At 37.7% G+C, this 25,664-nt stretch overlaps 2 protein-coding genes across 4 annotated transcripts in view; one reads left to right on the top strand and one right to left on the bottom strand.

The window, feature by feature from the left end:
* Positions 1–7,655: 7,655 nt before the first annotated feature.
* On the bottom strand, positions 7,656–13,585 carry RAG2 (recombination activating 2). Its single transcript, XM_037522441.1, has 2 exons — positions 13,468–13,585; positions 7,656–9,526 (listed from the first exon to the last, which is right to left on the bottom strand). Exon 2 carries the CDS (start codon positions 9,496–9,498, stop codon positions 7,915–7,917), a length of 1,584 nt encoding a protein of 527 aa, XP_037378338.1. The 5' UTR covers positions 9,499–9,526; positions 13,468–13,585; the 3' UTR covers positions 7,656–7,914.
* IFTAP (intraflagellar transport associated protein) overlaps positions 9,827–25,664 on the top strand; it is a 52,147-nt gene continuing 36,309 nt past the window's right edge. Inside the window, exons 1-3 of one of the 3 annotated variants that reach the window (XM_037522443.2) lie at positions 9,827–9,960; positions 20,265–20,435; positions 24,283–24,438. In XM_037522443.2, coding sequence (XP_037378340.1) covers positions 24,306–24,438 — 133 coding nt within the window. In that variant the 5' untranslated portion in view covers positions 9,827–9,960; positions 20,265–20,435; positions 24,283–24,305. The remainder of the gene's footprint in view (positions 9,961–20,264; positions 20,436–24,282; positions 24,439–25,664) is intronic. The other 2 variants (XM_037522444.2, XM_037522442.2) reach the window with 2 other exon arrangements.

The following is a 25,664-nucleotide window of genomic DNA, read 5'->3' as shown; positions in this document are numbered from 1 at the left end:
AGTTTTTCACTGGGTTGCATGGAGACCTTCTCCTAGTACCCTCCACTCCTGTGTGGGGGCTTCACCATCCAAGTGGTGGCAGGTTGGAGAGGCCACAGATGCTAAAACCTTGTCAGGAATAGATAACTGATGAGCTGATTGCTTGAACCACTTAGGGAGTTCAGAAAAACAACAGGAGAAATCAGTTACTTGAAAGTTCAATAACTCAGAGCAGGAGTAACTGCAGGGGACCAGAGATGAGCAAAGATGTGTGTGTGTGTGAGGAGTGACAAAGAACAGCAGTGACACCAGGAAAGAGATTTGTTTTGTGGTTTGCATTATTTCCCCTCAATTTATTATAGTTTGTATTGAGGTATAAGTGCAACTATTTCATTTTTGTAGAATTTTTTTGTATGAATTTCCCATATTTGGGTTTATCTATAAGATTTGAAAAAGCTTTTAGATTTCTCTAATAATCATGTTTTATGTTTTTATGACATGATGACCTCTGCAGAGTGTTTTTAATGCATTTTCTCATTTGATACATTAATGCAGAAATATTCCACATCCAGAAAGTTCTTGGAAAATTGGTCCTTTTCTAGGCTTAAATAAAGTCTTTATTGTAACTTTAAGAGTGTAGGAGGTCATCTGTCACCATGGATTTTTCTATAATGAAGTGGGAGGAGTCTACCTGTTAGTTACGGTTAGTTATTAAATCACATGATGGTATGTGTATTTAATGATCAGTAGTCATGTATGGTTTTTATTTTTACTTTTTATATCTTAATAATTTAGAATCTCTAAATACATTTTCATATAATATCAAAGCCACACAGGTTTTTTTTTTTTTTTTAACAGTTTGGGTTTTCTTATTGTATAAAAGGAGAATTAATATCTTGCTGAAAATATTGATTTTTTTTAAGGATTCACAAGTAATCACGACAGTACATAATCTTGGGATTATATTTCTTGGGACAGTGATAGGTGGATTTTAAGTCATGGGTGTGTTTTTGACCTTTTGATAGAAGAAATAATGCTAGAGCTCGTGGGCCTTCCCCCCCAGCCCCGGCCCTTTGGTGATTCTAGTTATTTGGAAACTATTGTCTGCATTTTTAGGAATTTGGGATTTGCCAATTGCTTGCAAGTTTGAGCAGGCATGGCATTTTGTATGCTAGTGAGTCATAATGATATGTTGGTGTTAATTAGTTTTTTTCTTCCTTTGATTTTATTGGCCATAATTGCCACTCTTCATACACAGTATATCAAAGAGCTTTGTAATTTAGTTGTCAAACATGCATCGGTGACATTATCTTAAATGGTAAGCATTTGGTGCTTTTGCAGGGATTGAACCAGTGTTATCCAAATACAGCAGTTTCCTTGCATATATCTATATATCTATATATATATATGTATCTATAATATGTAATATCAAAGACATTTATAATTCAGTTGTCAAAGACATATCCTACACATTTTAATATTGTCCTTTCTTGAAACCTAGTTTTGCATTTTGTAAATTAATGGGCTTCTAAGATACCTTCCCTTTATCCCATTTAATCCTTACAAGCGTATCTCTGCACTAATACATAGCTAAATCCATGCAACCATCCTACTCCCTGTAGAATGCTGACATTGATTTGTAGATTTTTTTCTTTTCCACTCTGCTACTCAATTGGTGGCACAGTGAATACTTTCCAATGTTAAACCCCACACCCCCCAGCATTGTAGGAACTGTTCAGCGTGCATGATTTATAGCACAACCTTCCCAATAATCCCTTAATCAGATCACATTTTGATAAACCCTAGGAACATCTGGCTTCAGATATTTCAGTATGTAGAAATGCTGCCTGTGGTTGTTTTTGTCTTCATTGTTGAGATTGCAATATTCTAGACTTGGTTTTATACGTGAGTTTTATTTTTGACAATGCCCGTTGTAAATGCAATCACATACTCCAGGGAAATTTGCCACACTGAATGGAGCATTTTTTTTTTTTTTTGAAGTATAGACTGGGACTTCAGAAGTGCAATGCATTTTTCTCCGTGAAACCTGATTCTACAAGTTTTCCTGCCAACCCACTGAGGTGCACTGCAGGGACCAGTGATAATGGCTGATGAAAATTGATGAATGGCTGGTGTGAGGTCAAAAAGTGCATGGGGATTAATAAACATGCACTGAGCAGCAAGAGCAGGAGGAAAGATGTCTTTTTCTTCCAGGTGAACTGGAATATAGTTGTGCCGCAATTTGTTTTCACAAAATATAGATGAAGATACAGATTTTTTTGGTGGAGCATGTGAATCTCGCATTATATCAACCTGAATTCAAATTCCACACAACTAGGAGGCAGGATTTGTAAGTGCCAGTGGTGGTTGGGAGAAATGAATCATCACTAGGATGCAAGTGATTTTTGATTGCAGATATGTGCCTTCAGTCATTATTTGTGAAGGCCTTTTCCAATATTATGAGATCTTAAATAAGAGTAGTTATTTTGTCCATATTTTATTTTTTCTTTTAACTAGAGAACTTTATATAAATATACCTCAGAATTCATTTTTGGTGAAATTTTTTGGTGAAATTGCACTTTACTTTATTTTCTTGCAAATAATCACATACTTTTTGAAATGGTTTCCAAGAATCTTCATATTTTCTCTTTCAGGGAAAGTGCAGGTACCAGGACACAATGGATTTATTTGATGCTTTGGGGACCTGTTTTCAAATTAAGTGTTTTGTGTATTTCAATGCTTCCTTTTATATTTTATTATTTCTTCTCCTTACTAGTATGGTGATTCTTGCTAACAATTGTATGTTTAAGTATTTGAAATAAAAGTTTGCATTTTGAAAACAGTGAGTATTTGTGATTTATATTCAACTCATAATATAGAGTGCAACATTTAAAAAATGAAGCAACATCTTTTCTTCTGGGAAACAGAATAAATTTGGTGATCTTTGAAATAAAGGGCAACAGAATAGTGATAATGAGTATAATTTATCCTACTGCAGGATGAGAGAGAGCATTTGTTTCTTGATACTGAGGAAAATAATAAGCCTTTTGAAAATGCAGTCTTTGAAATCAGTGTTTATTTTTTTTAACTCCTTTGAAAACTGCAAAAAAGATGGACCCATTCCCCAGAAAATTCATGTATTATTTACTCAAAATTTTGGTCAGAGTGGTTGACTTGTCCAGGACTCTATAGATCAGGGCAGAATTGATCTAGAACCCAGATTCTTTTGTCAGTGCTTTCAGTGATAATAGCAACAACAATAGCTAGGCATTACATAATCCTTTTATATTGGGGGGGGAGGAAATTTTTGCATGTATTTTCTTATTTTGCTATAGGGCAGCCCCGATATTGAACGGGTTGCCTGGCTGTGGGTCCTCACCCGCGTACTTACAAGGGACTTATGAATACTCCACTACAGACATACACAAAAGGTTAATAAAAGGTTTATTTACAAGGGAAAAGGAAATAAGGAAAATGTACAACTCAGGGAGAAAACAGGGAAATAAAGTCTTTAATGCGTCCTACCTGATCCATCGACCTGGAAACCCAAAAAGCACTCTCTGAGCTGGCCGGACTCTGAGAGCTGGCGGAGAGTCAAAATGGGGGACCCCTCCAAAGCCTTTGGTGGTGATGGGATTTGGAGTTCCCAGTGTCTTTGGCTTTGGCCTGGGGTGGTGGTGGAGTCCACAAAGCCTGTAGGGAATTAGCTTTAGGACATCCTGTTCCCCCTAACAATTTGATCTCTTTGACGTTGGTAATGTCATCTCCATGTTAAACACAAAGCGTATCCGCTTTGTGCCACGTTTTGTTGTTTTTTTTTTTTTAAAGATTTATTTATTTATATGAAAACTGGGGTATAGGCCAGAAGCGCTAGAGGGTGAGAGAATTCATTAGAGACAGAGAGGGGACCAGAACAGGCAGATGGAACAGAAACAGGGGAGCAGTGGGCAAGACAGGAGAGGTCTGTGCACCATGTGGTTATCTCCCTGGCCGGCTGGGAATTGAACCGGTGCTGCAGAGGCTGCAGAGGCTGCAGACAGCTTCACAGTGCTGTGCTCAACGCGCTGCGCCACATTTTCACAGGGTTCCCTCTTGCTCTGTCCTCCCTGTCACACTATTCAGTCACCTTTTTATGATCCATGAATTTTCAAGCACCTCAGTGCCAATTATATCAGAAACTTTCCACCCAGCTCCCTTCAACTCAACACTGGGGTTCATGGTCTGTCTTCCTGCAACCAAGTCAATTTTTAAAATGTTGAGATATGTTGGTACACATAGGTCAATAGTTTGTGCCCCAAGTCCCCAGCTTCCCTTCCCATTCTGACAGCTCTACCCCATGCTTGGGAACCCACAACCCAGCAAGGAACAGGTTAATTCCTGCACAGCAGGGGGCCTTGCTCTTTGCTGTAGTTGTCTTTGATTTTTTTTCACTAGTGCTATCTATCCTTGCCTAGTTTTTGAGCTGTAATTGATAAACAAAATTGCATTTCTTATGTGTGCAACACCATGATTTGATATACTTATTCATTGTGAGATATTTACCACAATCAGTCATCACACAGTTACCTTGCATGTGTGTGAGGTAAAGTTGCTTTACGTTGTTGTACCTGCTTTGGGGGTTATGGGCATAAATTCTACAAATACATATTTTCACACCCTGCCTGTCATGAGAGACCCAATAATCCTCCGCCATATAGTTACCCAGGAATTGCCAGGAGTCATCTTATTAGAACAAAGACACTCCTATTACCCTTATCACTCGAGACATCTCTCTCGCTCTTATCTCTCCACACTTGCCTTGTTTGCTATGTTTTAACCAGACTGATGTCTTTCAGTCCCTTAATATTGCAAGCTTCATCTCACCCCAGGGCTTATTGGCTAACTAATCCTTTTTCATTATGCCTTTTCTTCTAATATGTTGAATCCATTGATACTTGTAGATGAATATATCCCCTTAAAAAGGTCACCTTGGAAAGTCATATACTTATTTACTGGTATTTTTCTCATGTTAATAGTTTTGAGACTTACTTTTAAGCCCTTTTTTTGTAAGGCACATCAGAAAACCCATTTTGTTAGCTTGTATTCAGACTTGGTTTTGCACAATATTGAGAGTTTTTTCAAACCCCTATTAGGCTTTAAATGACATCTGTCTGTTTCCAGAAAGCAAATGCCTCCTTAACAGTTCTAATGGAGAAAGAGGAACAACTGTTGAGTATCTTAAAAGGAATGACCTGTAAGACTCTGAAGGTGATTGAAACATGGGTTCTAGAAATGTTTTACGCAAAACATTGGTGGAATTGCTGGGGAGAGAGGATGTCCTGAACGAACTCCACAAACTCAGGTTTTATGGACTCCACTCCCACCCTAGGCCAAAGAGATCCCTGGGCAAATCCCATAATGTCATCACCACTGAAGAGAGGATTGTTGGGAACTAAGGGTGAAGTTAAGTAGCTAGGCTTGGTAGATAACCAGAGGCATGTGGGCCTTGGGGGTTGCTGATTTTTTGCCAGCCTTCAGCGTGCTATTGGGGTCCCAGCCCAGCGAAACTGGTAGGACACATTCACCAATTTATCTCTTTTTTTAAATGTGTGCCGGCAGCTGAGTCTCATTCTAAGTCCTCTCTAAGCACAGGTGAGGACCCATACTCAGGTCAACCCATTTCACACTGGGGTTGTCCTGTAACAGAAGCGAATAACCTTCCAATCTGTTTCATTTGAATGTTTGTAAATGCTTATTAGAAAAGAATTTAAGATAATTATCCTATTATCTTAAAGTCACAGCTGATGAACTAGTTGGTGAGATGACTTAAAAGACCTGTCTTTTTACTGATATATTATGAGTAAAAGCTTAGTACTTGTTTTTGAAACACACACACACACACACACACACACACACACACACTCCAAAGCAGCTATGTTGATGAGGTCTCAGTTTGTCTATAGAATCCAGTAAGTTCAGAATTGAAATCACTTAGGTGATCACATCTTGGTCTCATTGGCTACAAACCTGATATGGGGTAATAAGTTTTTTGCCATTGCTCACTGTAGACAATTCAATATAAGGGAACATATATACTTCTTGAAAGAACTCTTTTGAACTCAGAAATATATTTTAGCTCCAATTTATGCTACTTTTTACTAGCAGATAAAAAAGAAATCAAAGAAAAATGATCCAGAGAAAATTAATTTTGCCCTTATTTGTATGACTATGAATGCTAATGACAGCAGTGAATCAATATAAATAGAATACATTTTAATATTTTATTAGTTTTATGTATGGGGTTGAAACAACAAAAATCAAGAAGATACAGCAATTGTTCAAAAGGAATATTCCTAGAACAACATCACTGAAACAAAGAGACAATGATTTGATTTATTCAAATTAACGTCAGTATTTGAGACATAAAGCAGTTAGCAGAACTTATATTCCGGGGTTTCAATTCTTGTATGGTACACATTTCCCCTAAATTTGGTAATAGTTTTTTTCACAGTGGAGACTCTCAATGAAGGCTAATGAATAAGAGGTCAAGCTCTTAGAAAAGGGGAGATGGTCTTCTAGGGAAATGCTTCAGGAGGGAAGATATTTGCTTCTATGATTTCTAATTTTCAATTAATATCTTGAAGTCCCCAAACTGGCATTCCTTTTAACTTTCATTCTAGAAAGTATCTAATTGACCTTAGCGAGCTCACTGATTGTATAATTTTTATTGGCAGCAAAATCCATATATTAGCAAAACACATACACAAATTTCTTTTTCATCATTTAAAATCTGCCTGTTAACTTTATGAAAAGTTTAAAATTTTTATTATTTGGGAAAATAATACTATTCTTCTCCATTAGATTTACTTGGTGGTCCTTTCTTAGTGTACTCCCATTCTCCTCTATTTTTCAGAGTGCTAAGTAGCGGTGGAGTTCAGTTTTCATTAAACTTCTCAAAGGATCAGTTCAAGTGACTGTGATTTGGCATCTGTGCACCAGGTGAAGGAAGAATCCTCTGAAAAAAGTGCAAGCAGATGATTTGATAAGATGTAACAAATGATGTAGATGGTTTTTCCTATTCCTTCATGCTAATAGTCTATCTGTCTACCTACCTACCTACCCAGCTACCTACCTACCTACCTAATTTCTCACAAAAGTTCCTTACAAGGAACTTTTTCTGTTCATGGGCATAACCAGGGGGCCAGGTTAAACATGCATAAAGAGCATTTGTGCCATGGGATATAGGTGGTTCAGTTTTGATTTTTGGCCAACCATCAAATTGTTATGTTGTCCTAATTAGCTTAATTCCTTTGGGCATGAGCTTTTTTTACTGGTTACATTTGTTTTAAATATAGATTCTTTGTTAACAGAAATTATATAAGGATTGTCAGTGTGCTTTGACTATTTTTTTTAAAGATTTATTTATTTATGTATCCAAGAGCTGGGTGCAGGCCAGAGGTGTGGGGATGGGGGTGGGTGGAGAGGATTCACCAGAGACAGAGTGGAGGAGCAGACCAGGCAGATCTACTGAAATACACTGCTGAGGGGAGCAGTGGGCAAGACAGGAGAGGTTTGCTGCTGCGCCATATGTGGATTAGCTTCCTAGCCAGGGATCGAACTTGGTGCTGCAGTGGCTACAGATAGCTTCATAATGCTGACACTTAACCTCTTGTACCACCAGGGAGGCCCCCTGCTTTGATTATTATTACTGCTACTGTTTTCATTTCTTGGATAAAAAATTCTGATCAGAATGTGTCTTTAAGAGATATTTAAGTGAAATCTTCTCAGTTATTTTGTTTTGCATTACAAGCACTTTTTCAATGCAGTCAATACATATAAATGAGAAAACAGACATTTTTGATAAACAAAAATAGGGGCACAATTCTTATCATTGTTATGATTCTTTAAAATTGGTTGAAAAATTCAGTGAACTTGAATTTGAAAGGCTTTGTGAAACTAATCAAATAATCTTCTAAGAAAGGATTTCTTGGCAGGAGTAAAAATTTTCCCTGAACCCTTTTTGTGGAGGGATTTCAGTGGAGGCTTTTTTAAGGGTGGGACTCTTTTGGGGGTTTGCAATGCTCTTGCTATCTCTACATGTTCGTTGCAGTAATACTTGTTGCTTCCTTCTGACAGATGGATGAGTGTGCGTTCTGCCAGATCCATGCACTTGGCATGGACCCAGTGTCCATCTCCATGTGAGCAGTAAATCATGGCAGGTTTGTTGAGCTCAGTTGAATAAAATGGTACCCAAGTGTTGATATCCACATCACAAGTAGCACAACATGTAATCCAGTAACCTGTCTCAGACTCATCTTCCTCATCATCTTCATTATAGGTGTCAAATTCATCATCACCATCAAAACTGTTTGCTTCTGCACTGAAACAAAATTCTTCTGAGTCTTCAAAGGGAGTGGAGTCCCCTGGGTCATCTGTTGATGTCTGACTGCATGTTAATGTTTTCTGGTCTTCATTCACATCATCTTCAACACATTTCAACATATAGAAGTAGAATGCTTCTGACCCAGCCTGTTTATTGTCTCCTGGTATGCCAAGGAAAACAGTTCCATTTCCCATATTGCCTCCAAACCATATCTTGCTGTGCTTAATATCTGGGGTCCAATCTGGAGTCTCCATCTCCTGAATATCTATCTTGTTGTCTTCTAAAGAGACAATGTTGCAGACCATTCTTTTTTGATTTTCAAGCTGATAACCACCAACAATAACAAATTCATCCTTGTTTGTTTGAGTTAGGATTGCACTGGAAACAGAGATTCCTCCTGGTAAGACTGTGCAATTCACAGCTGGGCTACCCAAGGGGAGATCAACCTTTATTCTATATAGGTTGGCAGGGCGGATGTTATTGGCAAGAGAATGTCCTCCTAGAATATAAATGGTATCGTTTCTGGCAATGGAGACATGAAAAGAGAGTCCATCCTGAAGTTCAGGAAGAATATAGGATGTAGAGCACCCAAATTCAAAATCCACCAAGAAAACATGGGGCAGGCAGTCAGCTACACTATTCCATTTTTCTGTGGTTCTCTGGGCAGAAGGTATGTATGACCGTCCTCCAAAGAGAACACCAATACTTTTTCCTCGACTGTACACCACATCAATGGAATGACCATATCTGGCTTCAGGAACATCTCCTACCAAGTCTTTCTCTGTGCAACGAAAAGTAACTTTTTTGTTGCTCTTGCAAACAACAGACATGACATAGATCTTATCTGAAAGCTCATTGTTTGGTGTTTTCCCACCATGGATAACGTATTGATGCTTTCCAGACTCTAAGCTGCCTTTGATTGTGCAAATGGCTGGGTAGCGGAGAGGAGGAAGGTAGCAGGAATCTTTAGAGAAAACTGCAGGCTTCAGCTTGATTTGGTTATGCTTCACATCAAAATGGAAAACTCCAGTAGGGCAGGATCTCTTGGGCCAGCCTTTCTGACCAAAGAAGAAAACTTGCCCATCAAAATTCATCAGTGAGAAGCCTGGTTGAATTAAGGCTATGTTATTACTGACTGTTACCATCTGTAGTGACATATTTTCTGGTGGTGGGTAGATCTTTTATCTGAAAGAAATGTGAAAAAAAAATAAAGACTTATATCTCTTTAATAAATTATTATATTTAGAGTCCCTCACAGGATGCTTAAAAAATATTTCTCCCACAAGCCTGTAGTGAGACTGAGCAAAATCCAAGCAGCTAGGAAAATAAAGAAGCCCAGAACCTTACTGCCTAATGCAATCCAAGCAGCAGGGACATGTTTTAGTCGTGGACGATGATCACTTAGATTTCTGGGAATTGTAGTTCTTTTTCCTTAAAGACTCACCACTTGTTAGCAGAAAGAACTACATTTCCCAGGAACCCATTCTTCCTGGGTCGGGTGGCTACAAGAGTTTGTCTTTATTGTTCCAGGAAAGGAGACCTCTAGGATGCTGCTCTGAAGAAAGACGCCAAAAAGTACGAGGTGCCTAGATGGCAACCAAGGCGGGAAGCTAGGGGAGGTGAGAGTAGCAGAGCCAACATCCGGGACATGGGAAGGCTGTAGTACCGGGAGGGGCGTCTGGCAAGACCCCGCCCCAGTGTTGCCGGTGCCTCTCCGGGGGACTCTTAAACCGGTAACCCGGTGGGTAGCCCCACTGCGGCTGGCCGGAGCGGCGTTGCTAGGAAACCGTTGCCTGGAGGGACTTGGCTCGGAGAGGTCCCTGCACATTCCTGCTGGGACTCTTGAGCGCCTCTCAGACTTGCACCCCGAGCATCCTTAGGCTGCTTCGATGGGGCGTAAGCGGGGCTTCGGGCTTGCAAAAGTTGTGACTTTTTCAGAATCAAAGATCAATCTCAGAATACCTGGCGTGCAGGGAAGAAAGTACCCGATAACGATCAGTACCTTTCCTGTATTTAGTAATGGAAGTACACTAATTAGACTTTTGTGAGCGCCACGTGGAAGGCTGTTTGTTTTCTCAACTGCTTTTCCTCCTGTTTTTGTATCGGGGCTGCCCTATAACATTTTTAGGGTCGTTTTAAAGAACCAGAGAAGCTTCCTAAACAGTTCCCTCTCCTCCTCCATCCCGCAGATCTCCTTTCTCACCCATTTTTGTGGCTAAGAAAATGGAGTTAGTCACTATGATTTCAGATCTTTTTTCAATATAATTAGTAATTCTGTATTAAGTAGATATTTAGCAAAGAGGAGCCAGGATTATCCAGGACTTCATGTTTGTCCTACAGTATTTTAAAACAAGGTATTTAATAGATGAAGTAAGTTCGACTTTTTTTTTAACTTTATTTTTATTACCTACCTTAGGTGTCACCAGCCTTAATGAGAAATACGCTTCCTGTTTGCAGATTGAAGTCCTAGGCACCAACTTTAAATGAAAAAAATTAGTACCTTTCCATGATTTAAAAGAGTAAATTGTATGTTTCAAACAGTGTGGAACAGTAACTAAGAAAATGGACTCTGAAGACTGGCTATATTCAAATCCTGAAATGAGAAAACATTTTAATTACCTCATAGCTAGATGTGTTATGATTAGTAAATTAGTATTAGCACTTAGACTAGGGCTTTTGCCTACTATAACTATCACTGTTAGTAATAGTTATGATCATGCTTGAACTTACCACAAGTAAGGTTGTTAGAATAAAATTACCTGCTAGTACATATAACCTGCAGGTGCTATTTATAACATTGGAGATGATTAGAAGGCTTTAGGATCTGAGAATCTGGCCAGTAGGTATAGAATGATAACTCTAGATTAATGAGAATTAGATAAGCATATATAATGGAGGTGCTCATGGTGGGTTCAATTTAAATAACAGGAAATATATCATTGATTTTTTATCATTCTCTAATCCCTCTTTAAAGATGCAGACTCTGAAGTTGGATTTTCTGAATCCAAATCTGGAATCTAAAATTTAGTTGCCAAGAAACCATCTTGAGCAAGTTATTTTCTCTTTTTTCTTATATCTGCAAAATGGAAATAATACTAGACTCTTTAACTGAGTTATTTGAGAAATAAATGTGATAGCACATATAAATCACATAATTCAGTGCCTGGCACAATATACGTATTCAATAAATGATAATTGATTCTATAATTTATTTTTATTCCTTCTGCAAAAGTTCCTTAGATGACTAAGAATTATGGTCTTGCTCTGAACCACTTCTGCAGATCAGATAATTGCTAAATATGTTATTTTTTTATTGGCTTGGGAGATTCCTCAAAGTGTGATATATTAATAATCATCTTGTGGGTTATTAAATCAAGTGAGAAAATGATGAATGAGAAGGATTATTACTAAGGTTATGAAAGCAAGCCTCTTCTTCAGACCTTGGTGGTTTGTAGGTTCAGCAACTTGCTTTGTTTGTGAAATAACTCAGTCAAGTGTGTTGTTTATACATGGTCTGCACAAGTATACATAAGAGAAGACATCTGTGCAACTAAGGCAATGTTATCTATAGGAACTAAGAGGAAATATTTATCCTCAGTTCAGTAAATGAGAACCATAAATGACTATACTATGAAGATTGTTAGAAAGTTGCCCACTTTTGGATAAAGAGGATACTGAAGCCAAAGCCTACATATTTTAAAGACTGTTATTGGCATAATAAATGAGCTATACAGGGGTAATAGATTCGAGACCCCAGGGAGTGAGTATACACCAAGAATACGTGCTTTTAACAGACGACTTTTTGAAAAACATTTTCATTGTAGCCCATTGGGTTCATTTTAAGGTTGTTATAGGGATTTTGGTTTCTTGTAAGTGAATTAAACACTTGTAAGTAGATTAAACAGGAACATTTTCTTGGGCAAAACATAAGGAATATTACCTATTTTTTTTTTTTAACTTAGTTCAGGTCCCTAAAAGATTTCTGACCTGTTTTCCCTTTAATACCCTGCTGTTGGCTCGCCCTATAACTTCAGGGCTCTAAATACAGTGGTAAAGTTTATTACAGTTAAGATGAATTAACTCCTCTTGTAATACAATTTAGGTACCTGTGTATTTAATTTTTAGATTATCCATTTTAAACCATAACCAGATGGTGTATATCTTCAAGGAATAAACAAGTGCATCAAGAGTGTTTTCCCATTATTTTGCAGTATCTATTTTATTTTTGAAATTTTTCTTTATTAACCTAAATATGTTTTCATTAGAGTAGACTATTGTATATTTTCCATGGTTTTAATATGACTATATTAGTTACATCTTGGTTTCTAGAAGAATTTTTTTAAAGGTTGTACTAGACCTAAAATAATCTACTGATGTGTTTTTTTCTTTAAATAGGCTGGATAAAAACAGGCAGGTTTTGAAAAAAGAAGACACCGTTCTTCAACTGAAGGAAGTTTCAAAGTCAACACATTAAAGATTCTTTTTAAAAGGCAGAAATATAAGACCAATAAATTTATACAGTTTTCCAGCCCCATGCTCACACTCCTCAGCAGGGAGATTTTCACTTATTCGCTGTGAAGCTAGGGTATAGTTGAGAATCAAAAGAAGACTAATGGTGTGAGGTCTGGGTTTGTAGTTTCCTGTGCCTGAACTGACTCTTTTTTTCCTTCTAAAGAAAGGTACTGTACTCTGAAGCATTAAATCTTACTGATCAGTGTTGCCCATGTTTTCCTGATTGCTCCAAAATAGCAGGTAACCTCTTGTAACTGTAGTCATCTAGTGCATGAATTAACACGATCTTGCACAGTCAATCAGGTTTGAGGGATACATTATTTGACTTTTTGCTGGCAGTAAAACCTGGATTAGGTCTTCCTTCTGACACTTATGCCAGAGCAACATTTATGTACTAAGATTAATACACAGGCTCTGATGCCACAGAAATTAAATCTTTGTAGTGGTCTGAGACCAGAAAGCCCCACAGTTTTCAAATTCTGCATCATCCCCTCCCCATCAGCAGACCCAGTCTTCCCATATCCAGCACGCTGCTGAAGGGGTCTTTCCCTGGAAGTTTACAAATGTAGGCTCCCATCTTTTAGCTTTGGTAGAAATGAAGGTATTGGACCTACCTGAAAGCCAGAGGGGCTGCTCACCCCTGTCTGAGTCTCTGCTGCTAACGCAGGTACTAAATGTCAGCACTTGGGGTAGATGCAGTGCCCACTCTGACTGTGGCAAACAGCAGGCTGATGGTAAAGAGAGTATGTATGTGTGTGCTTACAGCTGTTCTAGGGAGTGCTGATCTAACAGGAGCAACTGACTGTGACAATTTTTTTTTTTCTTTAGATAGACAGGGAGATATCCACCAGAGTGTGCCCTCAAGATTTAACTATTTCCTTACTGGTGAACAATGTAAACACAACCCACTATTCATCTGTAAAGACAAAAAGAAAATTCTGGTTGAAAACCTGAATGATACTTTTACTAAAAACATTCAGAAGAACAGAAGAAAATGAATCTTTAGTTGTGTGATTTAAATAAATACCATTATGAATCAAATGGGAAATTTTTTTCCCTAAAGCTGAGGCTACTGATACCAGTGTCAGTCATTTTGACTTTGAATTGCTCTTCATTTGTCTCATTTTTAAATGTTATTTATTATTATTTTTAAAAAGATTTATTTATGCATGTAAGAACTGGGGTGCAGGCCAGAGGTGTGGGGGGTAAGAGTATTCACCAGAGACAGAGTGGGGAACAGAACAGGCAGACTGACTGAAACATACTGATGAGGGGAGCAGCGGGCGAGGCAGGAGAGGTCTGCTGCACCATTTGGGTCACCTCCCTGGCTGGGGATTGAACTCGTGCTGCAGTGGCTTGGGATAGCTTCATAGTGCTGTGTCTTAATCCCTTGCGCCACTAGGTAGGCCCCTGGTCTTTTTTAAAATGCAAGGCTCAGAAGGAGTTCTGTTCATGGAGGCCTACAACCAGCTTTGTATCAGGGTGCTGCTGTGTGACAGTGTATGGTGGATGATTAAGAAAATGTGTTTTAGTGTCAAGGTAATTTGTGTTTATTTCTCCTCTGTCTTTGGTGAGGTGTCTATCAGGATCTGTGGACCATTTTTAAAATTGGGTTATTTGCTTTCATATTGTTTAATTTTAAGAATTCATTGTATATATCTTGGGTAATAGGCCTTTATCAATGTGTCTTTTGCAATATTTTCTCCCATTCTGTGGGACTTCTTATCCTTTTGTTAGTGTGGAGTATTAAAAAAAAATCAGACACAGGTCTTACCCTCAAGGAACATATATGGCAGTAGAAGGAAGCAGCTTTTGAGTGTGGATAAACTTGCTTTACATTCTTCCCACTCTTTTAAAAAGTTCACCAAGAAATCACGACTGTAGTATACTCAATCCATTTTTAAGCTTGGAAGCAGAATAGAATTCAAACTCCTAATAAAATACATTGATTTCTTCTGTTTTAAGTCCAAAAGCAGTGGACAATTAAAGAATACAAGTCAGTGTAATTACAGGATAAAATAATTCTTTTTCCACATGGAAGATAAAAGACTTAGTAAAGGGATATACCGACTTAGTGATAGAACAAGAGGGAGGCATCTTTGGAGAAAAATAGAATGTCTAAGATAGAAGACAACAAATTCAGTCCCTTTTTACTTTACATTCAAAGTACTGAAGACCAGAAAGATAAAAAACTTGATAAGGGTAACATAACTGCAGGTATGTGTGTAGAGGTAGGTTAAGGGCAGGAGGGGATGAAGCACACTTCCCTGAACTCGTAATAATATTTTTCAAGAAATGCTTGTTTCTTCATTTTATTTTATTTTTTGTTTGAAAGATTTTATTTATGCATACAAGAACTGGGGTACAGGCCAGAGGTGTAGGGGGTGAGAGGATTCACCAGAGACAGAGTGAGGAACAGAACAGGCAGATCAACAGAAACACACTGCTAAGGGAGCAGTGGGCGAGACAGGAGAGGTCTGCTGCGCCATGTGGGTTGCTCCCTGGCCAGGGATCAAATTGGTGCTGCGGTGGCTGTGTGTGGATAGACTCACAGGTTGCATTTCAACCCCTTGCGCCACCAGGGAGGCCCATTGTTTCTTCATTTTAAAATTGGAGAAACCAATAGGTTGTTGCTCAATGAATTCCTAAGTTTTGAGATAAGGTTAGTGGCAAATTTTAATCACATTCAGATAGGCATAGACAAATTTTGCTTTTTTAAATAAGTGGCTGGTTTTTAAGGAAATAATATAAATAGTATAGGAAAAGGAGATGTTTGGTTGAATCCTACATTAGGAGCCACAACTGAAACTGGCAGAGGAGAAAAGAGGAAGGAAAAGGAAATCTGCAGAAGGAAGCAATCTGCAGTTAGTTTGATGGATTGTCAAGAGAAGAACATGACAAGTGACTTGTTGCTTTTTATTTAAAGCATTTAATTAAATATGGCCACTTAACCAGAAGGGCCGGTATTTTCCTATGTTCCATTTTCTCTGATTTGAGGGGGCATTCTTTGAATCTTTGCTGTAAAATAAAATGCAGAAAACTTTCAGAGGTGTTTTACAGTGTACCAGAAAAAAATTCACTTGTGTACATTGAGACAAAATTGCAAGTAAAATTCTGAGAGAAATTGGAAGCTAGAGAAGCACCGTATGACCTCTTAAAGCCCATTTATTATTCCACAGTCATTGGAATTTAGAATCAAAAATAACTGAGAAATATGTCTTCAAAATCTTTTTCTTTTAAGAGAATGTCAAATGAAAAGGTCGATTTTATTTGCAAGATCTGGCATTTTAAAGCACTTAGAAATGAATTCCTAAAAGCAGAGCTGGTTTAGTTTGTTTGGTCTACACCTGCTTCCAACTAGCTGGGCAGGTTTTGCTTTAAAGCAGGCTTTCTGGTATGGTAGAAGAGCTGTGCACGGCACAGGTGGCTGGCAGGCTCAGGAAGTGGAGAAGGGGCAACGTTATTGAGGAGTGGATGCCTTTGTTCCACAGTTGTCATTCAATACAGAGACACTAGGCATTAATGGGACATCCCATCCCATGTGGAGGCAGAATTACAGTTGAGCCAACAAATCTTTTATGATTGAAATATTATTGTGTGTTTATAGAGAACTATAAAGTCGACTCAGATACTGCTGCCTTATGAATTTACTGCTTTATCAGGAACTTTAAAAAAAAAAAATGTTTACCAAACCACTGACTGTTATCATCCTTAACTCACTGATGTCATTGATCACATTTCTGAGGATAGGAGATTAGTTTTGATATGGTTGAAATATGTGTATTATATATTTTTCTTGATAAATATACTAGATTAGAGGTTGGTTGATATGCTTGTGGGAGTTTTGTTAGGGGGTGAAAGTATAGTATTTACTTGTGATTGCACACAACTCTCAAAATTTTTCAAGAAAGGAAATAAAAGTGGTTTTGAGAGGTACTTTTCCTTATTTCAGAAACAATGGGTTTTCAGAAATTTGGCTTATGTGTATATACTTCAGATTCCAAGTACACAGGTAATCTGCTTTTTAAAAAGCAATAGGGAGTGATGGCGAGAGGAAGTTTGAATACTATTTGCAATTTTTTTTGTTTAATAGAATTAATAACTGTGTAATTGAAAATAATCTAATACTCGGCTGACCAGCCTCAGTGAGTCAATGCAGACATTTCAGAATTGACTGAAACAGCTTGAAGGAAGACTCTATTTTGGGGAAATAAAATTGATTTTATACAATCTGCTGATGAACAGCAAGGCTTAATGAATGATAGCCTCAAGAAACCTCATTACAGTAGCTTGGACGAATGAGCAGAAAAAGGAAGCAAATTTTTCAGGAGGAAAGTTTCTGCTTAAACATGTAATTTTATAGATTAGTATTATACCCCACCCCCAAAGCTTTCTGCAGGGGGATCGCAATCTACATGCCTGAGTTCCAACAGGCTTGGTTAACTTTTGGTGATAATTTTCTTCCCCTAGATCTCCTTTGCCTTCACTTGTTAATCCATTTTCTCCTGCTTCTCACTTTCTTATTCTTGATTTCAAAATACTTAAAGTTTCACAGACAGACTCATATGAATTTGTGAAGAAAGGTTCTGGAAGATTCTTTGCACCCTTGCTCCAGTCTTCAGCAATCTTAACATTCCATATAACTGTAAAATAATATAGAAAGTGGGAAATTGATATTGTTATAGCCCACAGGGCATACACAGATTTCACGTTATATATACACACTCATTTGTATTTGTGTGTGTATTTCAATCATATCATGTGTTTAGCCTTGTACAGCCACCACCTAGTTAAGAGACTTGGCTTTAAGACTTTATGTTCTTAACCATACCCCCCTTTCATCACTAACCCTAGCAACCATTAATCTGTCCTCCATCTCAATGATTATGTTATTTCATACATGCTACAGTATGGAATTATGCAGTGTGTATGTAGCCTCTTACTAATTTTTCACTTAGCATAATTTCTTTGAGAGTCATCCAAGTTACTGCATGAAACAATAATTTGTTCCTTTTAACCACTGAGAAGTGGTCTACCTTATGGATATTCCATTGGTAGGTTAACCATCCACCCACTGAGAAACATTTGAAAGGTTTTTAGGTTTTGGCTATTATGAACAGAACTGTGAATATGCATGTGCACATTCTTGTGTGGGAACAAGTCTTTATTTCTTTGGGATAAATAGTGTGTACTTGATAGTTCATATGGTAGGTTCATCCATTACTGTGAAAGGAACTACCAAACTATTTTTACACTGCCACCAGCACCATATGAGTTACCCAGTTTCTCTTCATGCTAGCCTGATTTGGTATTATCACAGTTTTTCATGTTAGCCATACTAATAAGTCTGTAGTATTATCTCATTGTGGTTTTAATTTGTATTTCTCTAATGGCTGATGACATTGCATATCTTTTCATGTGAATACTTGCCATTTATATGTCATATCCTCTCAGGTAAAATGTCAGCATTTCTGTTGTTCTTTTTATGAATTAAGTTTTTCTTTAATGTTGACTTTTGAGAGTTCCTTACCTAGTCTACATGCTAGTCCTTTGTTGTATATGTGATTTGTAAATATTTTTTCCCAGCCTGTAATGTTTCATCTTCTTAACAGGATCTTTCACAAACCAAGGTTTTAAATTTTGATGAGGTTTACAATTTTTTACTCTTGTGGATGACGATTTTGGTGTCAATTCTAAGAATTTGCTTAGTCCTATGTTCTACATTTTTTCATTTTTTTTATGCTTCCTTTATAAAATTCAGGGGCTTGCTTCATTATGTTTTTTTCTTATTCACATTACATTTTCATTTGAAAATACGTTCATTCAATTCAAGATTGCTTAATTTGAAAATAATCATGAAATATGTCATTAGAGTGATTTCAGTTACAAAAACTGGGATTCTGCAGTAGAATATGTATTATGGATTACAGTGCTCTTCAGGGAAGGAACTGTCTTTTTCTCTGAAAGCAAACTATGTGATATCTGTGTTCTAGGTAAATGTGTACTGAGCCCAAATTTTTTATTAGATGCAGATATTATTTTTTTAAAAGATTCATTTATGCATACAAGAACTGTGATACAGGCCAGAGGTATGTGTGTGTGGGGGTTGAGAGGATTCACCAGAGAAGGAGTGGGGAACAGAACAGGTGGACTAACTGAAATACGCAGCTGAGGGAAGGGGTGAGTCAGGAGCGTCAGGCTGCGCCATGTGGGTCACCTCCCTGGCTGGGAATGGAGCTGGTGCTGCAGTGGCAGAGGATAGCTTCATAGTGCTGAAGCTTAACCCCTTGCACCACCAGGGAGGCCCTAGTTGCAGATTTTAGAGGACAGCTTAAACACTCAGGTCAGTCTGGCTATAGACTAGATGCAAATTTTAGGATGGGCGTCTCTTTTCCTTCAAATGAAATTTTTGTCAAGGGAAAAAGCATGGCTAAGCTATGCACACTTCTAAGACCTCTGAGGGCTGACAGTACTTCTTTCCTTTAAAACTTTGTAGTCTGTCATCATCCCCGGGCCTTTCCTACCTCTAACCAAATGCTTTCTTTAATATTCACTGTAGTGCTGCAGCTAGGGAAATTATATAGAAGTCTAAATGCTCATACCCTGAATTTTTTTGGTGAGAATGAAGAATTCCATGCCTTTTAAGTATTAGAAAAAACTTAATTGGGAGAAATTTGTAACGTGAAATGTAGTATATTCTTTGATGTTAGAATTTTATGTTTTTATCTCATCCCGATTAAAAAAAAAAACAGTAAAGGAACTTATTACTTTGTCTCGGGTCTGTATGGTTTCGAAGCACAGAATATAGTCAGACACATGGATGCACCCATCCACGGCAAGATTACTGCTTTTTGCTTAATTTTGTGCTGACTTTGTGTATGCCTTAACATATGTTACTGTTAATGATATGAGAACCTCGTGACAATGCTCAGTACTCAAAAACTCCACCTGAAATTTTGTCCTCAGTTTCAATTGCTTGTTCCCTATAGTTGGACAAGATAACTTCCACGATTCTCTCAACTCAGAGTCTTTGTCAATATCTGTCATTGGATTCTTCTTTCATTTTAATGTGCTCTAAAAGACATAAGAATATTAGAGGATGCAAAATTATTATAGTTTAGTCAAGAATGATCAGTTCATACTGGATCTCATTTATCATATTTTACACTTCTAGTGTAATTCAGTCTTCTCGAGTTTTGTCCATTTTCTAAAATATAAAAGGAAATTCACCCTCTGAGGTATCAAGCTGATGGTTATTTCTATAGGCAAGGTGAATTATTTTGATCATATTCCCTCTTACCTTTGAGCATAGCACAAAAGTATTGTTGAACAAAACTTTGAAAATTTGAGAAAGGGGCCTCTGATAATACACCATCATTCTATAAAATGTGTTATTATTTATTATTTTCAGGTATTAGTGATCAACCTCCCAGCTTTTAAAAAAGAAAACATACCTTTTTTTGTGGGCATACAATTCTGTCTGGTTAAGGAGCAGATTATGCCCTTTCACAGGAGACTTGCTCTTGGAGACTTCTTTTTTAAGGTTCACCATGCCTGTCTCTGAGAAGTGCATTTTGTTTAGGTAAGTTGCATTAACTGGAGATCTGCAGGTAAAATCAAAGATGTGCTAGATCATTGGTGATAATGCCCCATAACATATTTCTTAGTAACGTCCTGATAGAGAACCCATAGCACTAAGGGGCTTGGGTAGTTGGTAGCTTCTTACTTGATAGTGGTAAACAGGACTGATGGTAATACTGATTCTCATGCTGTCTTTCCCTGACTTGGTAAGAAGACAACAATGTTGCTCACCAAGCCTGGCGTCTTGGCAGTCCAAGCAGAGCCTCACATCCTCCATGTGTTTCCTTGCGGAGGCTGTGATCCTGAAAGTGCTTCTTACAATTTATTGGTGGATAGTTATACACATTTACTTATCATAACATATTCTGGGTCTTTCATGTGGAGTTTTAAGCCTTAAAACATAAAAACCAAACCAAAACAAAGAATTCTGTTAATCAGGCAAGAGCTCTCTCTCTCTTTCCTCTCTTTTTTTTCTTTTAGAAAAATATTTCATGGTAAAAGCACAAAAGTACATGAATGGTAACTGAAAAAGCACTGTTTCCTTCTAGAAAACCACTAGGATTTGCATAAACCACTTGACTGTCTGGTAAATGATTATCTGCACTGTCAGTCCCTGGGGACTTTTGACAGTGGATTATTTGTATTTTTATAGATAAAGTAAGTTCTAAATTTGAAGGTGGGCATTTGTTAAATTCCTCAAGTAATGACAGTTTGTAAAACTGGATTTTCCAAAAGTCTTTAAAAATTCGATAAAAATATAACCTCTTGAGTATTGTGATAACCACATGAATAAAATTAAAGACCTTGAAAGGTTTTGAATTTGGGCTGTGCACAGCCAGTTAATTATTTGCCTGTAGTAAAACTCAATGTGTTAAGGCTAAATATTCAACATACACCAATTTGAGAATTGGAAAGGAAGTTTAAAGAAATTTCTGTTATCACCGAAAGTTTCCAGGAGACATTTTCAGCAATTTAAAATGCAACCTGACTGCTTCTGTTTGGTGTTTGCTCACTGAAGTATAGATTACCCAAGTTGCTTTGAGAATGAGATTGTTATGTGTTAGAACTTTGCTAGGGTCTAATTCTGGAAAAGCAGAGACACTGACATTCTTGTAATTAAGTACATTGTCCTTCTGAGATAGATAATAGCCACCTTTGAATATATTTATCATTATTTATTATCTAGCAAATGTAAGCATAATTTATTAAACTTTGGATTGTAGAAGCTTAGCAATGTTACAGTAAATTTGCATAAACCATAACTGATTATTTTTCTGATATCTAATTTTCAGGTACAAGTAGCTTGAAATAGTTCCTTTCATTTCCATTCAGTACGTAGCTACACTTTATATTTTCACTTAGTTTTCTACAACACCATGTTTTACCTTGAATTGTAACAATGAGGAATTATCTTGGTTTATCTTTAGGTAACATCAGGTCCTTCAAAGTCACAGGGTCGCAGTCAAAACAGATCTATCTGTGGGCAAAAGATAGGATATCTAGGCTGATCTGTTATCAACATTTTTTGCGGTGCCTTTTATGCTCATTTTATCCTCATAGAGACCTTGTGAGGCACATGTACTTTACAACTCCTTATTTAAAACCTTTGGGTCCAGATGTGTTTCAGAGTTAGAGTTTTTTGGAATTTGGAAAAATAATCAGAGTAAATGCCACCTGTTACACAAAATCTCCAGTTTAGGGTCTGGGAAAGCCCCTCAAAAGCAAATCCATTGGTGTTTCCTCAGGGAAACTTACGAATAGTCTAAGTAGAATAAATGAAAGTCAGTCATACTTTTATGTTAATTCAGGTCAGGTCTTGCCACCAAATGATGTAGGCTGGACATCATCTTTTTTTTTTTTAAGATTTATTTATTTATGCATACAAGAACTGGGGTAGAGGCCAGAGGTGCGGGGGCTAAGAGGATCCACCAGAGACAGAGTGGGGAACGGAACAAGCAGATTCACTGAAATGCACTGCTGAGGGGAGCAGCGGGTGAGACAGGGGAGGTCTGCTGTGCTATGTGGGTTGCTCCATGTCTGGCCGGGGATCGAACTCATGCTGCAGAGGCTTGGATTGCTTCATAGTGTGCACTCCCTTGCACCACCAGGGAGGCCTGTGGGCATCATCTTTTGAAAGCATATTTTTCCTGAGCTTTTGGGTAAATACCAAATAAATAAGGTTTATAGCATCTTTATTTTGTTTCAGAAAACTAGAAGAGGCTTCATGTTTTCTCTTCCTGTTATAAAGTGTTGGCAAACCCCGTCTTTTCATTATCTCCATGAGTTATACTGGCAACTTAGGTAGTAACTACTCTTCTTTACGTAGCTAGTCAATTTGCTCAAAGCCATGTAAGACTGATATTTCATCAGAATGAATGGGATTTAACAAGATGAAATATCACAAGCAAAACCAAAGTTCAAACTGTGTGAGGACTGAGGCACTGTGTTGTAGCTGACAGGCATTTAGTTAGCAGTGTGTTAAATGAACTGACAATGTGAAGGGGTCACCAGCCATGTGGAAGTGACCTTCAGCTAGATAGCAGGAGTGCACTATTTAGGATGTGAGAGTCAAACCTCACTGTATCCAGACCATATCTAGAGTCTCGTCTTTATTTCTGGATGGCTTATTTTAAAGGGATGCAGGGCAGTGTGAAATTTTTCCCAGGTAGATTCATCAGAAGGATGAAAAGGACTCGGAACTGTGCCATGTAAAGCACAGGTGAAGTAATTGGGCAAGTTCAGTGGGTGTTTTGCCAGTTTCCGGCAATATTTGCTCAAATGGGTAGTTTTAGCTTGACATTGATTAACTGCCAGCTCTATGCTAACTCCTGAGCTATTAAACATTTGGGATACAAAGATGAAAACATGGATCCTCCCTTTCCTGGCTTGGAGTCTAATGGAGGACACAAGGATGTACACAACTATTTCCAATATGATGTGATGGGAAAAATTTATGATCAGCTCTTCCTGTGTTGATGGGATTTGAAGTTTAAAAGCCTTCAGAGAGAAACTGAATTCTGGGCAGACTTTTGGAAAAGAAATTTGTTTGAATTTTTCATGTTGAACCTAATGCGGAATAATATACACATGCTGACTTTCAGTGATGCACACCTGACTTACATAATGTTATATACAATGTTACTTCTATAAAAAGCAAAGACAAAAAAGTTTGAACTCAGAAGATTGAGAAAGGACAATATAATGATGATATTGTTTGTACATTTAAAAAGATCTCACTGTTGAAATAAAATCTGACTTTTGAATTGAGACTATCAGAGGGGGAAGGTGGCGAGCAAAGGGGGAGGAAGCACACTGGACTTTGGTGAAGGGCTATTTGCTGGTAGGTGTGGTGTGATAACATACATCTGAAGAGGTGTGAACCAATACCTCTAACTCATCTACAGTGTGGTAAACTTACCTCAATAAAAATACGTATATTAAAAATAGAAAATTAAAAACGTCAGGGCATCTTTTCTGACACAAAATTAATAAGGGTGTGATGATATTCCAGTAAGTTGAGGAGATGGAAATGAGGAAGTTAAAACAAAATTAACATTGTGATAGTTAACAAATTCAGTGGCAAAGGTGTGAATAAATCTCTGGTCCTTTTTTAAAAATTAATTAATTCATTAATTTTTTTTTCTTCCACCATTGTAGTCCCTGTAGTTCTACTGACACCTGTGAACCATCACCATAGGTCCCATGTGTTCATCCCTACCCTGTAAAACTCTTTCTTTTGAACTACTTGATGTATTTTGGAGATGGGATTCTTTCACTCACTCACCTGGAGTAATTTTAGAGACACTGGTATCAACAACTTGTAGCTCATGATTTTCTTTGTCTCATAGATAAAGCAGCTTTGTGAATAGGAATGCCTGCCCAAATAACAGCATTGGAGATCATGGACCAAGATCGATTAATTGAAGAAGTCTTGGATAAGTTTGTTAATTGTCATGAGCAAACATATGAAGAATTTCTGAGCACGTTTACTTATCTTTCAAAAGGTAAGGAGAAATAAGCTCTGGATAGCAGTAGAGGTAACAATTTTTATTTTAATTTTGTGTCCTTGCTGTCTTTTCTGACAGACTATTTTATGAGCATTCATTCTACTCCTTTGAGCAGGTCTTCTCGTCAGGATACTCACATTATTGGTGTGTAAATACCAAGAGCCATTGAATTTGAGAACAAAGAAGGACCTGAGAAATAGTCTAGTTTAGAATAATCCCTTCATTTTGTTTTTGAAGACGCACAGTGCCAAGAGTGGAGGTTGTTAAAAGCATATTTAAAACTAAGAAATAGTACATAGTACAGACCGTGGCGTTATGTTATATATGTTTGGATTCTGGCATCTCCACCTTTTGGCTGTATGACCTTGGGAGGTAGTTACTGAGTAAAGGGGAAATAATAGTGGTATCTTTTTAAAATTTTATGTATTTTTTACATCATTTTTCATTTTTGCACAATGTATGCATTTTCATCTTGGTTATAGTTCCCGTATAATTTCAAAGATTGATGGAGGTTAATTGAGATAATCTGTGCAAAACTGTCAGCACAGTAGCTCACATGTAAGTACTTAATGAACACCAGGTGTTATTTTTGTTGCTATGATGCAGCTGTTGCTGCTCTGGCTTCAGTCCTCTACATGAGAAGTGATCAACTGAAGCCTAAAGGCCAGTTTCATTATGTGTTTTGTTGGCTTCACATAGTGTTATTGTTGTTTTTTTAATAGTCAATATTAAAAGCTTGATTTGTGTATTTGTTTTTTTTTTTCCTGATTGAGATCTGTTGTTTTCCTCATGTCAATCTCAGCTTGACTAGGACTCTGCCTGTGTGCTCCCTGGTTTGTCACACCTTTGGTCCTTGAGGAATCTAAAATGGGTGTATACATTGCCTGCTTCATTCGCTCAGGCGGCTCCTCTAGGCATCTGTCTCTGTAATCTTTGTTGCTGCTCCAGATGCCATTGGCTTGCTCTCCACCTTGGTGCTTTCTGGACCATTGATCCGTATTTGTAGGGTCATTGGTTTTCCCCCTACCTGCATGTTGGACTCACCTGAGTAGCTTTTAAATTATATTGGTACCAGGGCCCACTCTGAATCTTAGCTGGGACCTAGAAATCACCAGTATTTTGTGAAAGTTCTTATGGTAATTCTAATGTGTACGCGGGGTTGAGAATAGGTCAAGGTAACCTGTTTTCATGACGCTAAGTCATGACTGATGTGTCCTTAGCCA

Source organism: Talpa occidentalis, unplaced genomic scaffold, assembly GCF_014898055.3.
Source record: "Talpa occidentalis isolate TD23 unplaced genomic scaffold, MPIMG_talOcc4v2.1 talOcc4.3, whole genome shotgun sequence".
Classification (NCBI taxonomy): domain Eukaryota; kingdom Metazoa; phylum Chordata; class Mammalia; order Eulipotyphla; family Talpidae; genus Talpa; species Talpa occidentalis.
This window is presented reverse-complemented; position numbering and strand designations above follow the sequence as displayed.

Coding starts and splice junctions, on each gene's coding strand:
- RAG2 (XM_037522441.1), bottom strand. CDS start 9,498: ATGTCACTACAGATGGTAACAGTCAGTAATAACATAGCCTTAATTCAA.